General features: G+C 36.1%; 1 protein-coding gene across 1 annotated transcript in view; it reads right to left on the bottom strand.

Moving 5' to 3' along the window:
• Nucleotides 1-5176: 5176 nt before the first annotated feature.
• Nucleotides 5177-18556, bottom strand: part of LOC148945668 (adenylate cyclase type 2-like) — a 69623-nt gene continuing 56243 nt past the window's right edge. Inside the window, exons 7-8 of the mRNA XM_089097726.1 lie at nucleotides 12684-12890; nucleotides 5177-5346 (exon numbers count right to left, since the gene is read on the bottom strand). Coding sequence (XP_088953852.1) covers nucleotides 5219-5346; nucleotides 12684-12890 — 335 coding nt within the window. The 3' untranslated portion in view covers nucleotides 5177-5218. The remainder of the gene's footprint in view (nucleotides 5347-12683; nucleotides 12891-18556) is intronic.

Raw genomic sequence — 18556 nt, 5'->3', positions numbered from 1 at the left:
ATGTTGTTGTGAGTCTTTTTTCTTTTATATATTCTTTTCTTGCTGAGGACGGCCCTTGGACATAGGGCCAAAATATTCATTCAAATTATCTCCACTGTCTTGCAAAAAGATTTCAGTATTGTTCATCCTGCTTTTGTTGTTTGTTAATTTCGAAAAAAGCCTGAAATCCCTCGAAAATGGTGTCAGATCAAATTGAAATGTGCCATTGGAATCAGCATGGTCGGAAACCTTCAACAGGGAAATTACAGTTCCCCTTCTTGAATAAAATGGAAAATTACTTTTTTGCACAGGTAGCACTGATCTGTCTCCCGTTTTTTTCTTTTTTTCTACCATGGCTAGCGGGTGACCAGAGCATACAGAGATGTTTAATGGCTCATTCGAACGGAAATTAAATTTGCTAGTGCCTTCTTAAAGTGACCAAAAAGATTGGAGGACAGCGAGCCCCTCCCCGAAAGATCCCCTCCCCCAAAGTTGTCGCATCAAAATTTTGAGATAGCCATTTTGTTCAGCATACTTTAAACGTATAATAACTATGGTTTTGGTGATGATATGACCCGCTATAGTCCCTGGGGAAAGAGCTGTACGTGGCACCGGGCGTATTGGTATCGGGCATATCGATTTTGGGTGTTCTTTTTTTCAATCATGGTTTTGTGCCTTCTATCATGGTTGCAGCAGTAGCTGTAACCGAGTAAAGAGTAAACCGCAGCCCCCAATTACTAAAAGTGAAAAGAGACATTTTGAAAAAAAACTGCCTGGTGAGAAAATATTACCATCTGACACTGATTCAGGAATGGTAACAATTATTTCGGCTAATCTTAAAAGTAAAAGTTTATTGCGAACGCAAATTTATGGTGATTTTGAAGAAGATCCTGAAACTCATCGAAAACGGTGTCAGATTAAAATAAAAAATTACACCACTGGAGTCAGTATGACCAAAAACCTCGTATCATGGTTGCAGCAGCGCTGCAACCTAGTAAAGAGTGAACCACAACTCATAGTAACCAAACAGTTGAAAACGCGTTTCAAAAAACCCACCCTGTGAGACAAAATTGCCATATGACACTAATTCAGGAATGGTAACTATTATTTCAGTTCGTCTTAAAAGTAAAAGTTTATTGCGAAAAGAAATTTATCGCGATTTCGAAAAATAAAGCCTAAAACCCCTCAACAATGGCGTCAGATCAAAACGAAAGGTGTACCGTTAGAATCAGCATGGTCGAAAACCTTTCATGGAGAAATAACAGTTCCCCTCCTTGAACAAGAAGGAAATCACTTTCTTGCATGGGTAGCACTGATCTGTCTCCCGTTTTTTTTTTTTCAGGCCTAGCGTTTTTTTTGTTTTTTTTCATCATTGTTTTTTTAACATCATCAGTTCAATGGCTCATTTAAAAGCTATTTATCGTATCTACGTGCTTTTATTAATTCTATCATCCATAAGTGCCACACAGCACTAAAAATGACACTTTTGATGCTATGTCTCAAGTGGAAAAGCTGGGGCTAGTGGGCTACAAGAACTTTTTAGAGAGGTGTTTAATGGCTTATTTTAAATCTATTACTCATATCTACGTGGTTTCATCAATTTTATCATCCATAAGGGCCAAAGGGCACTTTTGGTGCCAGTTCTTAAGTGAAAAAACTTGGAAGTATAAAACGGTACCATTGTAATAATTCTGGTCCAGACCCTTAACTGGAGGTTTATAAGAACCCCTCACTTATACTCCCCCTCCCAACCCTCTTGGTAAGTTTCATAAACCGTCTGCTTACCTCAAAAGTAAAAGATTATTGCAAAAATAAATTTATGGTGATATCGAAAAAGAGCCGGAAATTCTTCAAAATGGTGTCAACATTTTGTAATTATGCGGCTTTTGGAGCTGTTCACCGCCATATTCTCTAGGGGCTGTTATCTTCAAACACGAGCTATTTCGGACAAATATGAAAATTTTTTAGAATTTTTTGAAAACAATCAGAGATTAAATAAAAAAAAAGTTTTTCAGCTTAAAGGAAAGAGTAACATTAAAACTTAAAACGAACTGAAATAATTGTTCCTTATATGACGGGGCTGCCTCGCCCCCTCAGGAAAAATGATGATTGCAGTATTGCCTCTATATTAAATTTAAATAAAAACCGGGCACAGATTAATTTAAAAAAACAAAGTTTCCGATGGAAATAAAGAGCGAAGTTGAAACTTAAAACGGACAAAAATTGTTACTTCACAGCCTATCGAATATATATCGACAAAACTAGTGCAAATAAATCAATTGTAGGATATGTCTGTAGGATTACAGAAAAATAGCCTTTTACTGAAAACATAAAAACCAAGGATAAAAAAAAACAAGAATATTGATTTGGGAATCAAAATTTAGCATGTAGAAAACTTTGGCATAAAAATAAATCTTATATTAATACGTGCAAAGTCATTAAACACCATAACAAATAGTAGATTGATTTAATAGGTAACATCTTGGTCCCACCTAGTATCAAACAGTTCGTGGCAACGAACTGTAAGTAAGGACCGACCTGGCTCAATAGTAGCCGAAACTCTAAAAAACGAAACCAATAGATACCAAACGAAACCAATATTTTGACACCAATAGTTACATCAGAAGAATCAAATTTTTATGCTGATTTCAAATATATAAATTTCATCAAGTTTGGTCTTACCCATCAAAAATTACGCGCCTGAGAGTTTCGCCTTATTTTTGAAAAAAGGAGAAAACACCCCTTAAAAGTCATAGAACCTCAATGAAAATCACACCATCAGATTCAGCGTATCAAAGAACCCTACTGTAGAGGTTTCAAGCTCCTATTTGCAAAATTGTGGAATTTTGTATTTTTTTGCCAGAAGAAAGATCTCGGCTGCGTGTTTATATATATATATATATATATATATATATATATATATATATATATATATATATATATATATATATATATATATATATATATATATATATATATATATATATATATATATATATATATATATATATATATATATATATATATATATATATATATATATATATATATATATATATATATATATATATATATATATATATATATATATATATATATATATATATATATATATATATATATATATATATATATATATTTCCCAGGGGTGATCGTATCGACCCAGTGGTCCTAAAATATTGCGGGAGGGATCATTTGAACGGAAATTAAAAGTTATAGTGCCCTTTTTGAGTGACCAAAAATGGAGGGCAACTAGGCCTCCTCCCACGCTCATTTTTTCCCAAAGTCACCCGATCAAAATTTTGAGATAACCATTTTGTTCAGCATGGTCGAAAATATAATAATTAGTCCTTTGAGGATGACTTAATCCCCCTCAGTCCCCGGGGGAAGGGCTGCAAGTTATGAATTTTGCCCAATCTTTACATATAGTATTGGTTATTGGGAAGTATACAGACGTTTTCACGGAGGATTTTTTCTGGTAGTGGGGGGGGATCGGGGGTTATGTGGGAGGATCTTTTCATGGAGGAAGTTTTCATAGGGAAGGGGCATTGCTATGGAGGGGGTGCCAGATTTCCCAGCACAATTAAAAAAAAACGATAAGAGATAAAAAAAAGTTCAACTGAAAAACTTTTCAACTGAAAATTTTTCCATATCAAAATTTAAAACGAACAGAAACTTTTACGTATATGATTGGTGTTCGCCCCCTAGTCAATACATCGCTCTTGACGCTAAAGTGTTTTAGTACTTTCATAAGAGCTATTTATTTTAATTAACGGGTTTGTGATTAAGGGGTCATTCTTAAAGAATTGGAAAAAAATTCAACTTTAGTGTAAAGAGCCAGGTATTTACTAGGGGGGTGAAACCCCCTAATATACGAAATAAAAATATACGAATATAGAAGCTCATTACGTAAGTTAATTCGTAAGGTACGTATATTTATTACTAATAAAAACGTTCGTAAATAAAATAAAACAACTTTCGAGAAAGCCATTTAGCCCAAAAAAAATATAATACATAAATTTCGCTTTAATTATTCATGTACGGTGAGCCAAAATCAAAACCTGCATTAATTTAAAAACGTCCCGAGATTAAACAAAAAAACAATTTTTTTTTAACTGAAAGTAAGGGGCGACATTAAAACTTAAAACAAACAGAAATTATTCCGTATATGAAAGGGGTTGTCCCTTCCTCAACGCCTCGCTCTTTATGCTAAAGTTTGATTCTGTCACACAACTTTATTTTTTTTAAACAATAAACTTATTTGCACTAATTTTGTCGATATATGTTAGATAGGCGGTGAAGTAATAGTTTTTTTCGTTTTAAGTTTCTGTTCTTTAATCCGCTCTTTAATTTCCTAGGAAAAACTTGTTTTTTTTAATTAATAGAACTGGAAGAGATATACATCCTTCGTGCTCATTATTATATTTAATGTTTTGACTCGAACTCTCTTTTCCGAAGTTTTTGGAGTTCCGGAGTTCCGAAGTTTTTTTTTCCGAAGTTCCGGAGTTTTTTGTTGCACACTATTCGGTTGAAGCGTATATCCACCTTTTAGTGAAAAGAATTCATAGATGTATTACCTAAAAAGAAACCAGATAACACAGAAAACCATGGCAATGCGTGAGGAGGTAAAGCTCCATCAAGGCCGTATCCAGGGGGGGTTACCCGGTTTGAACCCCCCCGAACTGTTTGATCGAGTCGAAAATAAGTCGAAAATTAGTAAAACCTAGGTAAAAATCAGTAAAATTAGTCGAAAACTGAGTAAAAAATTAGTAACCCCCCCCCCCTGAAAAAAAAACCTGGATCTGCTCTTGACCCCCATGTAGGTATATAATAAGAACGCTGATAATCAGCCAGATAGAAAAATAGACCTAAATAATCGGTTCGCCTGCTTCAAATACAACAAGAAACATGTGCTTGTGGCGCCGAAAAAAAAAAAAAAAAAAAAAAATCAGCAGTCGAAAGACACGCTGTGTGTAGTCCATTGTTTTTTAAAATGTGTATGAATCGAAGTTAAGTTGGGATTATTGCAACTTTATAAAGTGAAAAATGTCACTATTGTACTGCTAATTATACGGTAAGCCCTGGAAATACGATATTTTTTTTTCAATAAGGGGTATCGCCGATTTTAGTTTTATTATCAATAATGAACCTCATGATGGTTTTTGATTGCATTTACTGTTCTGTAAACTCGTTTAAAATATTATTTACTTTATTTACAATAAATAGACACAGAAAATTATCACAATTCAGTTTCATGGTCGGAGCCATCTTCATGGTAAAGATTGTCTTCAGTTTCTTCTATTATTGGAAGGGACATCGTCAAATTTGAATGATCAGTTTGAGAAATCCAATAAGTAATGATTTCACCTGGAATGAATTTCCTGTTAGAAACTGTTCCAATTTGTTTAAAATATGGATACAAAAATCGATTAGTAACAATTAGGTAATATTTGAACTATTTGCAGCATTTACTTATAAAATCAAAATGACTATTGTCTACCTGAAAGAAATTTGGATGAGAAAGATCTGTTCCACAGGGCATAGCGTTGACAATTTTATCATTATTATTAATTCATTTCATATTTTGGTATATATGCAAGGCCTTACCCAGCGGGGGGTTAGGGGGTTTGAACCCCTCCCGAAATGTTTTTTTACTCGTAAAAACACAACAAAAATAGATGTAAACAAATTTTGTATGTTTTTTTAGTTTTTTTCGGGTAACCCCCCCCCCCCGAAAAAAATCTTTGAGTAAAACCCCCTCCGAAAAAAAAATCCTGGGTACGGCCTTGTATATAGGAGTGCCGTTATTGATATTAAAAGTAAAGATCGCCATCTAGTAGTGAATTTAAAGTTGCAGTTTAGGAGAAGTTACTACCCTCTGGTTACTTATGACACTTATCAAATAACTGTAAGTAAGGAGCGACCCGGCTCAATGGTAACCGAAACTCTAGAAAACGGGTTTTGGATACCAATAGATAGATCAAAAGAATCAGATTTTAAGGCTGATTATAAATATATAAGTTTCATCAAGTTTAGTCCTACCCATCAAAACTTACGCGCCTGAGAAAATTTGACTGGTTTTCGAAAAAAGGGGGAAAGACCCCCCAAAAGCTATAGAACCTTAATGAAAATCACACCATCGTATTCAGCGTATCAGAGAACCCTACTGTAGAGGTTTCAAGCTCATATCTACAAAAATGTGGAATTTTGCATTTTTTGCCAGAAGAAAGATCACGGATGCGTGTTTAGGCCTATTTGTTGTTTTTTTTTTCCAGGGGTGATCGTATCGACCCAGTGGTGCTAGAATATCGTGGGAGGGCTCATTGGAACGGAAATTAAAAGTCCTAGTGCCCTTTTTAAGTGACCAAAAAAAGGAGGGCAACTAGGCCCCCTCCCACGCTCATTATTTTCCCAAAGTCACCCGATCAAAATTTTGAGATAGCCATTTTGTTCAGCATGGTCGAAAATATGATAACTATATCCTTTAGGATGACTTTATCCCCCAAAGTCCCTGGAAGGAGGGCTGAAAGTTATGAACTTTCCCCAATATTAACATATAGTATTGGTTATTGGGAAATATACAGACGTTTTCAGGGGGGATTTTTTCTGGTAGTAGGGGGGTGGGTGGGTCGGTGGTTATGTGGGAGAATCTTTACATGAAGGAAGTTTTTAGGGGAGAAGGGAAATTGCTATGAAGGGGCGCCGGATTTCCCAGCATTATTGAAAAAACGATCAGAAATTAAATAAAAAACAAGTCTCTTCAACTGAAAGTAAGGAGCAACACCAAAACTTAAAACGAAGAGAAACTATTACGTATATGATTGGGTTTACCCCCAAGTCAATGCCTCGCTCTTTAAGCCAAAGATTTTTTGGAACTTTCATAAGAGCTATTTGTTCTAATTAACGGTCTTTGTGATTAAGGGGTCATTTATAAAGAATTGGAACAAAATTTGAACTTTAGCTTAAAGAGCGAGGTATTGACTAGGGGGCGAACTCCCTAATATACGTATTAAAAATATATAAATATAGAATTTTGTTACGTAAGTTAATTCGTAAGTTAATTATATTTATTACTAATAAAAACGTTCGTAAATAAAATTAAACAAGTTTCGAGAAAGCCATTTAACCAAATAAAAGTAAAATGCAAATTTTGTTTTAACTATTCATGTACAGTGAACCAAAATCAAACCCTGCATTAATTCAAAAACGTTCAAAACTTAAATAAAAAAAAAACAAGTTTTTTTAACTGAAAGTAAGGAACGACATTAAAACTTAAAGTGAACAGAAATTAGTCTGTAGATGAAAGGACCTGTCTCTTTCTCAATACCCAGCTCTTTACACTAAAGTTTGACTTTCTCACAACTTTATTTTTTTAAACAATAAAAAACTTTAGCGTGACCAGCTAGGCGTTGAGGAGGGCAAAGCCCCTTTCATATACGGTATAATTTCTGTTCGTTTTAAGTTTTAATTTCGCTCCTTACTTACAGTTAAAAAAAACTTGTTTTTTTATTTAATAGACTCAAGGATGAGCATTTAGGAGGAGCTTCCCAAGAACAGTTTTTGGGTCTGAAACGGGAGAGTTTAAAATTCGGTAATGTAGAAGATGGATGCTTTAGGCTTAGGAAATTAGATTACTAAGTAAAAGAGGACGTCCTAGTGAGAAAAGCATAAAAAAGCAGCAATGAAAACGTATTAAGATGGATAGAAAAGAGAAATTGTTTGTATAAGGAGTTTCTGAGTGATTGATCTTACTTACCTAGAATGATAGATAGTGAGTGGCTTTAAAGCCGTCCTTGCTTGAAACGCTAGATTTGCAGTCCTTTGCCCTTTGGGGCAGATATTTGAGTGCTTGGGCTGCTGATTAAAAGACTTGGGAAGGGGTTAGCATCGTGACTCTAAGCTCAACCAGAATAACCCAGGTCTAAATGGGTACCCTGGGCAAAAAACAGGAAGGGTTGGATGATTTGCCCCCAATTACACAATGCATTCCCAAAATGTAAAAAAAAGAATTAACATAGATCTTAGAGGAACAACAGGGAAGAAAAGAAAGTCGAGGAGGCTTTACAGTTAGAATTCAGAAGATGTGAATTGGGGACCATGAATAAAATTGCCTAGGATGTATTATATGCAGACAGATGTCATCCTAGTTTGATCTTGCATAGGTAAGGTAAAGGTAAAGAGTATGGCATTGGACTTTACAGTCCCCACCCTCGGTGCTGATCTCCGTTTCATGGCCCTTCAGCCAGAAAGTGCAAACAGGGGCTGGGGGTCAGCCATCCTGTATTTTCACACATCCTTCTTCTTTACCTTCCCAAGATTTCTCCAGGTACCCATTTAGAGCTGGGTCGATTCTGGTTAAGCTTAGAGAGTCATGCACTGACTCTCGTTACAACCAAATAACCAGCGACACAAGGACTCGTCCTTACGGACCCTGGACTCGTCCGTACGTCCTTACGGACACAAGGACTCGTCCTTACGGACTTGAAACCCCTTGTCCTTACGGACAAGGGGTTTCATGTCTAGTGTGCTAATTACTCGGCTAGGATGGCATGTTAAGAAATTTGGAAGAAACTGTCAGTCCGAACTTGTCCCAGTTAAAGATAGTAAAGGGGCCATAATTAGTTGCTTGGTTAAAGTCAAGTGTGCTATGGACGAAAATAATATTGCTGTGGCTCAAGTAGGAAGGAGGTTAATAGTTGGTTCCGTGTGAAGTCAGGAGTTAAGCAATATTGTCTCCTATCTCCATTTATGTGGATTATTTTGATGGAATTTGTCCTAAAAAAGACGGCAAGGGCTATGGGAGAGCATGGCATCAAATGGGGATGTGGAATTCTCCTAGCCAAAGATTTTGCGCACGAACTATGTCGGATAAAAATGTCAGCGGGATGAATAGGTATTTAGGATTCTAGATTTCAGAGCACTAGAATAGGATAGAAAAACGAGCAAAAATGGGGTTTTTATAGGCCAAATGAAGATACTGTGGTTTAAGAAATTATCTTAGAATAGGATAGAATATTAATGTTAAGAAGACTAAGTCACTTAGATTAGAAATAAATTAGGCAGAAGATGTGAAGAATAGCAGAGGCACGGGGTGTTATTTTTGCACTTAAACAAAAGTTTGGAAGAAAAGGAAGTAAGTTCTCGAGCTAAGATCAGAATATTGGAAGCCAGCGACAGTGGTTAAGCATGGCTCTGAAAAGTGAGCGCTTCGAAAAGTTGAGGAAGATGTAGGCTACTACACGAATTGTGAAATAACTTGGATTGTCGAAACTCTAGAAAGATACCACAAAAGCAACACTTTTTGAAGTTCGATTTTTTTATTTTTTTTGTCAATCTGAATAACTTGTCTAAAAAGTTATAACGATAAAAAAAAAGAAGAAAAAGTGAAGAGCTCTATTAAGCCAAAAATGGGCAGAAATAAAGTCAAATGATCTTTCAAGCGTAAAACTACTCATTCTATTTTCTGTTCATTTTGAATATTATTTATTTATTGATAGTGATTTGTGGTAGTTTTACGCTTGGATGATTACTTGACTTCATTTCTACCTATTTTTGGCTTAATGGAGCTCTTTAGTTTTCTTTGAAAAACTTGTTTTATGGAAAAAGTTTTTCTAGAACAAATTTCTGTTCGTTTTTTGTTGACAAGGTAATTTTCATGAGAATTTTTTTTTATATCTTTTCGTTTTTTTTTTTTCTATAAGAATCTACAGTTTTGCATAATTGTGGGGGTTTGACATGCCCAATATCCCTAAAGACATAGTTGCTGGACCGTTCTACCATGCTGAACAAAATAGCTGTCTTAAAAGTTTGACTAGATGTGTTTGGGAAATAAATCGGCTTGAGAGCCGGGCTGATTGCCCTCGAATCTCTTTTTACTCTTAGAAAGGACCCTAGAAATTTTAATTTTGAATCGAATTAGCTTCTTTAAATGTTTCAATGATATGTCTAGCTATTTTAGAGTGGTGCTGCCTATGATATCTATTGGTATCAAAAACCCGTTTTCTAGAGTTTCGGTTACCATTGAGCCGGGTCGCTCCTTACTTACAGTTCGTTACCACGAACTGTTTGATCAAACAGTTGCTTATATGCCTTTTTTAAAACCTGCATGTATATAGTTTTTTTCATTTAACTGGAACGCCCCCTAAACACTTCCTAGAAGTTTCACCTTAATACTCTTGGTGTTATTAATTACTGTAACTGTAGTTGTAGTACTAAAAGTATACACATGGTGCCTTCTGGCTTGTTAAAAATCCCCCACACCTCACTCTTAAAGATCTAACTTAATAATATAAGTTGTTCTTGAGGTATTGCTTTGTCACCTTTTTGAAAGTCCACATGCTCATAGTTTGTTTTAATTTAGTTCAATGTCTGCCTAAATATTTCTTATGTTTGTTTACTGAAGCTATATTCTCTTTGGACTGTTGGCTTCTAAATGGCTATTTCACAATTTCGATATAATGTGTTTGGTGAAAATAGTATATCAGGGGGGGGGGGCTATTTTCTCTCCATCAAACATGACTCTTAATATGGAACTAGAATTATGCATTTCAAATCAAATGAGCCTCCTCTAAAGTTCACAAGACCGCTTCTTCCTAAAAACCTTACATTCCCCCGGGACATAACTTAAAACCCTTACCTCCATACTCTAGGGGGTTGTGTCAATCCCAAAGACCATGCTATGAGATCTTTGGACTATTTTTTAACAAAAGGTATTATATTAAAACTTCTATCGGATGCATTTGGGGAAAAGTATGACGTGGGGTTGGGATATAGCTGCCCTCCGATAAATTTGACTCTTAAAAATGGCTCTTCAACTTCTGATTTCCAATCCAATGAGCCCCCTCCGAAGTTTATACGACCAGCGTTTTCATAAAAACCTTAAATACCCCCAGGGCATATCTTAGAACTCTTGCCCTGAGAACTGTGAGGGGGCTTTCATCCTCAAAGACATAATTTCTGGACTTTTAAACTACGTCAAACTAAATAACTATCTCGAAATTTTGACTGGAAGGGTCTGGGGAAATGATGGGCGTGGGAGGGGGGATGGTTGCCCTCCAATAGCTTTTGACTATTTAAGAGGGCACTAGCCCTCTCAATTACCAACCGACTGAGCCCTTTTCGAAGTTTCTACGACAACAAATGGCCATCTTAAAATTTCTATCAGATGCGTTTCGGGAAAATGCAACGTGTGTGTGTGTGTGGGGGGGGGGGGGGGGTATTTGCCTTCTGATCACTTTGACTCTTAAAAAAGCACTATAACTGGTTGCCCTCCATGAGCTCTTTTTGAAGTTCCTATGACATTTCTTTCTAACAGCAGTGTCCTGGTCTAAAAAACAAAACAATATATTGGGCCGACATCGCTCTTTAATTTGGCAGCGCTATCACGCTGCTTATGATATTTTGTCTTGAGATTTCAGTTATACAGTACTGGAAGTGCCAATTAGACCAGGTAAACTCCCCCTAAAATTCAGCCTATGGGCACCCATGGTGTTTTCTTGTGTCCAGGAGTCTGCATATCCGAATTTGAAGGAGATGCAAACTCGAGACTTTTCCTAAGTATTGAACTTGTGAAATCAGACAGAGAAGTCCTATTGAAGTTTCTGAAATTCCCGGTGGTTTTACAGAAAAAAGAAAAAAAAAATAGTTTTTTTCTCATGTTGTACTTGGCGTCAAAATAAAGTTATCCTAATTGGAAAATTAAGTTTTTCAGAATTTTTTTTTTTGTCTTACCCCTGCAAAACATTAAATTATCTTCTCCTTGAGAACCAGAAAATCAAATTCCGAATCTCTTCAAGATTCATATAAAAAAATTCTGGAAAAGTTTACCTCGAATGGCATTCCAATTTTTTTCGGTAATTTTCTGATTTTTTATTTATTTAATGTTTCTTGTGTTTTAATCAAGTAATACTACAAAAAAAGGGACAAGATGACATGAATTTTATTGTATTCGAAATCGCTTCATTCACTTAGAAAAAACTCCAATGATTTTATAACGCATCAATTTTTTTTCATATCCTAGAGGTGATTATTTTTTAGACAAGGCCAAAAATCTTCCAATGCGGATAGAAAAGTTTTAAAAACTTAAACTGACATTGGTTTTCAAAAATTACAAAAATTTCAAAAATTACATTACTTCTTTGACTTTTTCAGAGATTTCCTAATTATTGCTTCGAAGATAATCTTTCAAGAAAACAAATAACTTTAAATACAGATAGAACTTCATACTATCTCCTCAAAAACCCAATCAAAATTGCTGAAAAAATATATAATTTATATCATTTTCATGAGCTTGTGTGGCTGTGTTGGCCTCAGGCGGCTTGGTGCTGTGGTGAGTTGTTGGTAGTAGTAGTAGTTTCCATCAAGCCCATGAAACTCCTTATATAAAGGGAGATACTTTCAAGCATCTTTGTCAACTGGATCTCCTAAGTTACCGGGAATAGTAAGCTGCAATCTGAACTTTCTATTGCTTCGGGTCCCGCAATCATCCAACTGCTGCCTTGATGCTGGATCCCAAAGAGCATCGACATGGGTATCAAAGACCCGAGAACCGACCGCTATAACTTGTTATTAAACCTTTAACTTTCTTACCCTTTTCTTTCCTTCCATTTACCTTATTCTTAACTTTGACTTTATTAAACCTTCAACCTTCTTACCCTTTTCTTTCCTTTCCTTTACCTTTTCCTTACCTTTTCTAACTTTCTTACCTTTTCCTTTGACATAGGTGGTGCCTCGTTTCTCACAAGAAATACCTTCTTGCATAAGGACTTTTGCTGTCGCTTCTGTAACATGAATTTTTCCAGCCTCTCCAGTGTAATCCATACGAGAAGCCATATTAACAGTATCACCCCAAATGTCATACAGGGGTTTTGTTCTTCCAACAACCCCGGCGATGAGAGGTCCACATTCGATACCTAAAAGAAGATGGTTTACATCAAAAAAGGAATATCATTTTCAGAATTGGCTGCAAAACGACAAACATTTAAAGAATTTTGGTTTTGTTTTTCATGAGTCAAACCATGTCTTATTTAGAAAGCGTTCTTGGAAGCAATTGTGTTTTTTCGCCAAGAGCTGTCTAAAACAAAGGTATGCGTATAAACAAAAAACTTATTCGAATGGATATCATCCATTGCCATCTATTAATATGGTAAAAATTGATAACTAATCAGAAGCATTTTTTCGTAAAAAGAAACTATTTTTATACCCATGTTTGGCTGGTCTTCTATTGAATTGTTTTCTTTTTTTAGTTGTTTATTAATGTAATAGAGTTGACAAAACTGGCTTGTATCTTATACTGTACGCTATAAATAGCGTCTGTTTTTTCATAAGTGCAGCGTCTGTAAACAGTAAAATTGTTTTCTGTTTGTGAATAAGGAAGCCAGAACCTTTGGGCTAAAATTTTTGTTCTATGCACAAAGTAGCAGAAAATGCACTCTTCTGTGACACAATCTTTTGTGTTACTTAAGGAGATTCGATACCGTAAATCACTTTGCGAATGTCGGCGTTGGCTGACAGTCTTAAAGACGAAGGGCCCATTAGTAAATTTTCCCAGCACCAGAGGGAGCTTCCGAAGAATTTTGGCAAAAATTGATAGGCGATCTTAAATTAGTCCACAATTCGAAAAGCTAACGAGAGGCTATTTTAAAACAAAGAAAAAATCTATAATTTCCTAATAATTGTTAAGCAAAACGCTGTCTAGTCAATGTAAATACTGCATAAATAAAGGGCTTCCTGTGTCCACAAAAATTTCCATCAAAGCAGTCAGCACAACAGGAAACTTCCAAAGCTGTCAAATTATTCAATGATACTTCTTTTGACCTGAATTTCATGTTTTCCAATCATTTAGGCCTATGCGAGAATATTTTTAGGGACTGGCCTTTCCTGAACTTTAAAAAGAAAATTCTGCTCCGTTCAATTAGAAAAAAAGAATTATGCTTCTTAATGATGTAAATTTAATTAAATCTGTATGTTTCTATCGCTGGCAGAAAACAGGAGAAATTTAATGGTTTTTGTAAGATTTATGGGAAAGTAAAAGTCGACTTTCTACTAAACTAAAAGCCGACTTTATCGGGTTTTAGTTTTCTACCGTTTATTCGGATCTCCTATTCAAGCTATACAAGTTATGACGAAACCACTCAATCACTTCTGAATAGTTTGGCCGCACAAACTAAAATGAACTTGTAATGGACGAGATAAGGTGATCGATCCATTAAAGTATCGAACAACCTTAAAAGGTCATCATCAGCCGTCTGTCATTTTGTCAAAAACCTTGGTAATCACTGCAGCATTACTGTCATTATCAGTTGACGATTTATGAATAAATATAGAGCTCAGTGTAGCATTCCAGCCATACTTTAGAACCGTTCTTCATGGCGGAAGGCTCAAAACCTCCTGTTAGAAAATTTTTAGATTTGAACAATTAGTTGACTCTATTAGAATTAGACTTTCCCGGTATTTTCAACCTCTTTCGGCGAATTGATGTTTTGTTGCACAAATTGGCATAAAAAATCACTTTACTGGGGCAAGATATCTATTTTAACGCAAAAAGGTACTATATACGGTGAGCTCCAATCAAAATAGTCTTCTCCCTACATTCTACACCCGCTGGTTTGATACTATCATCTCCAGTGAAAAAAAAAGTAAATAATGATAAAGAAAAAACTAGCATCTCAACAAAAAAAAATTTAAAAGGTAATTTCTAAATACACCAACTCGAAGTTTTGTTGCAAGAACAGCTTTTCTCTCTTCCTTTTACTCCTTCTTTCACTCACTCAATCACTTACTCTCTCTCTCACTCTCTCTCTCTCTCTCTCTCTCTCTCTCTCTCTCTCTCTCTCTCTCTCTCTCTCTCTCTCTCTCTCTCTCTCTCTCTCTCTCTCTCTCTCTCTCTCTCTCTCTCTCTCTCTCTCTCTCTCTCTCTCTCTCTCTCTCTCTCTCTCTCTCTCTCTCTCTCTCTCTCTCTCTCTCTCTCTCTCTCTCTCTCTCTCTCTCTCTCTCTCTCTCTCTCTCTCTCTCATAAATCACCGGTAATATTCGCTTACTCTGTTGTTTGCCAGGTTTGTCAATAAAAAATTAATATTTACTTTTTAATTGTCAATATGGCTCTTTGATTTTCTCCGAAAAACTTCTTTTTAGTAAGTTTTTTTTAATTGATATTGTAATGAGGTAGGATATTGTGCAAGCGAAATTTCAAGGAGAAGAAAAAACACTTTTTTTGCCTGGTCAATTCGTGAATTGGTGCCCATGACCTAGCCTATATCTCGTCATAAAATATCATAGGCAGCGCGCTAGCGCTGCCAAAGTAAAGAACGATGTTGGCACAATGTGTATTTTTTTCTCCATACCCGGGCACTTCGTATCGACGGAGTCGACGTAGAAACTCCGAAAAGGGCTCATTCGATTGGAAATTGGTGTGACTAGTGCCCTTTTTATAGTCAAAAGTGATTGGAGGGCAACTAGGCCCCCCCAAGCCCATTATTCTCCCAAACACATCCAATCAAAATTTGAGAGCCATTTTGTTCAGCGTAGTTGATTTCCAGATAGAAAATATGTTTTTGAGGAGGACACTCCCCCAAAACCCTCGGGGCAAGAGTTTTAAGTTATGCCGAAACAAACCCACCCCCTCCCCTCTCAGACCACCCCCACCGTGCTTCCCTCCCTCAGCATCATCTTGCCCCCTGACCCCCAATTTAAAGAACACTCCCAACTTGACTTATTACCAGATCACCAGGAAACCTTTCTCCCTTCCCTTGTACTTTATCCCCCTGGCTACTCTACCAGTATGACTCTGGTTTAAGAGTAAGTTGGCAGAACGATCCTCTTGTAACGCCTCCATGCAGAGTTTCTAAAACTTCAAATAGTTACCGCTGTTTAGAGTCTCCACTAGTACCTGCTCAATTAAATGCAATTGTATTTGAAAAATATGGATTTGATCCCCCTGTCCCTTGTTCTCACTATCCAATTTTAGCCTCCGTCAATAATTCCACTAGAACCCCCGACCCCATCAGTAATGTATAAAAAGTAAAGTGTAAAAACGGTACCTTCTCAAGTTGCTTTCGGATCCCTAAACTTTTTTTAAGCAATACTGAAAGCACCAACTTAGAAAAACTTAATAAATTAGGCACTCTGTCTAAAATATATTAATAAGACGTAATCGCTATTACTGAAGTTCAAGCTCAAAATTTGTACATGTTAAAGATTAAAAATTTTTCTCAGTTTATTAAACCCAGGCCAGAAAACCATGCTCTGGGCAAGAAAGGTGGCGGAATTCTGTTCTTTGTCCGTAATGATTTATGCCCAAGTGAAATCCCAATTCTGTGTCTTACTCCCTTTGATGAAGTTATGTGGGTGTGTGTTCGACCTAAAGTCTTGCCGCGTCCTTTCAATTTAATTGTCCTTTTTTGTTTTTATTACTCCCCTAATCAGAGATCCGCTGTCAAAATAAATTTTATCGAAAAATTACATGCAAGTGCTGACTTTGTACTATCAAAATACCCAAATGCAGGAATTTTCCTGATGGGTATAAGACTTGATTCTACATGTAACGCTTTTAATTTAAAACAGGTCGTTAATGTCCCTACTACAAAAGGCAATACTAATCTTGATTTAATTTGCACTAATCTTTCGAAGTTTTACAAACCCGTCTCAACTCTGCCCCCTCTAGGGGGTAGTTACCACTTTAGCCTTTTCATATCTCCACTGGCTAAAGTTAAACAGTTGTTTTCTATAACTGAAACCGCTTATAGACCTCTCACTGACTCAGGACTTTTCAATTTTGGCTCCTGGATTACTACTGAAAATTGGTCCACTGTGTATCAAACAAATGACTACATGGCTTTGTCTCTCCAAAATTTATTGAGGAATATTTATGAATTCAACTTCCCTGAGAAAAAATTTAAAGCGTGTTCTACAGATAACCCTTATGTTACAGAGTCTTTTAAAAAACTTAAAAGAAAAAAAATCAATTTTTTCAAAGCAGGTCGTATTACTGAGGCTAATAGTCTAAGGAAGTTCCTAAAGAAAAAATTAAGAAAAGCAGCTTCTAATTATTATAATAATAAAGTCAAAGATCTATATCCTAACAAGCCCAAGCAATGGTACAGAAAAATTAAAGAAATATGTGGAAAAAGTCCTTCCGAAATTGATTTTCATCTCCCTGAGCCCCCTAATAAGACTGCCAACGATCTGAACTTGTACCTTGCTTCCATCGTGCAAAGTCTCCCCCCCTTTCACTGGCTCAAGTCCAACTATTCCTCCCAATACTTCCTTCCCCTTTATTTCTCCCTCTGATGTTATAAATAAAATTCTTAAGCTTAGAAAATCAACTGACTTAATTAAAGCCTTTTCGGACAAAATTGCTGAGCCTTTATCAAATATTTTCAACCACATCACAAAATTTGGTAAATTCCCAAGTTGCTGGATACAAGGTTTTATAACACGTGTCCCTAAAAAATGACCCAGTCTGACTTTTGCTAACATTCACCCCATTACACTCACTTCTGTTTTTTCCAAACTTTATGAAGGTTTCCTCTGTGACTGGCTTAAGGATAAAATTTGTCTGCTTATTGACACCCAGTAGTTTGGTAACTTAAAGAAAACTTCCACCACTCATTACCTTGTTCACTTAATGCATACCATCATAAGTAACTTTGATAAACCAAATGTCTGGCTGAACCCTGTCTTAGTTGATTTCCAAAAAGCTTTTAACCTGGTTGACCACACCACCCTAATTCATTCACTACTGGTTAACTTTAAACTTGATCCTCTGTTGGTAAATATTGTTCTATCGTTTCTTTCAAATAGATCCCAAGTTGTTAAACAGAAAAATATTTTCTCTAACTCCCTACCTATGTATTGTGGAAGCCCTCAAGAAGTTTTATTGGGACCATTTTTACTTCTAGTAACGATTGACGATATTGGTAAGGACTTTTCCCAAAGATGGAAATACGTGAATGACTAGTCAATTATCGATATACCTCACAGGACTATTAAAAATAATTCCCCTGAAATTCGATCCCATATTTCGGATGAAGCTAAGAACCTAAATATGAAAGTAAATTCCACTAAATCAAATGTAATGACGATAAATTTCTTGAAATCTACTCCCGCCTTCCTTGACCCTATCCCCCCAGATATTTCTGTGTCTTCCTTTAAATCACTTGGGATTACAATTTCCTCTAATTTAAAGTGGGATATCAACGTGAAAGATATTTTTCGTAGAGCTAATGCGTCCATGTCTCTCCTTAAGCTCTTAAACAAATTTAACGTCCCCTCATCCCTTTATTTAAGAATTTATACTTCCTTTGTCCGCCCGCATCTTGAATATGCTTGTCCAGTTTGGCATCCTGGCATCTCCCGTGATGAATCAGATAAAATTGAATCCATTCAAAAAAGAGCCCTAAGAATAATTTTTAAGGAAACTTTGGTACCATATTCACTCCTTCTAAAAAAGGCCAAGCTGGAAACTCTTGAGCACAGGAGAGGAACGCTGTGCCTCCGTTTTGCAAAGAATGCAACAATAAACCCTCGCACGGAAAACATTTTCCCCAAAAGACACTCCCCATCCAGACACCACCTGCCA

The sequence above is a fragment of the Artemia sp. Qi Xiang Cuo genome, chromosome 12 (assembly GCF_049724085.1).
Source record: "Artemia sp. Qi Xiang Cuo chromosome 12, ASM4972408v1, whole genome shotgun sequence".
Lineage (NCBI taxonomy): Eukaryota > Metazoa > Arthropoda > Branchiopoda > Anostraca > Artemiidae > Artemia > Artemia sp. Qi Xiang Cuo.
The sequence above is the reverse complement of the archived record's forward strand: the minus strand, read 5'-3'. Positions and strand labels throughout refer to the sequence as shown.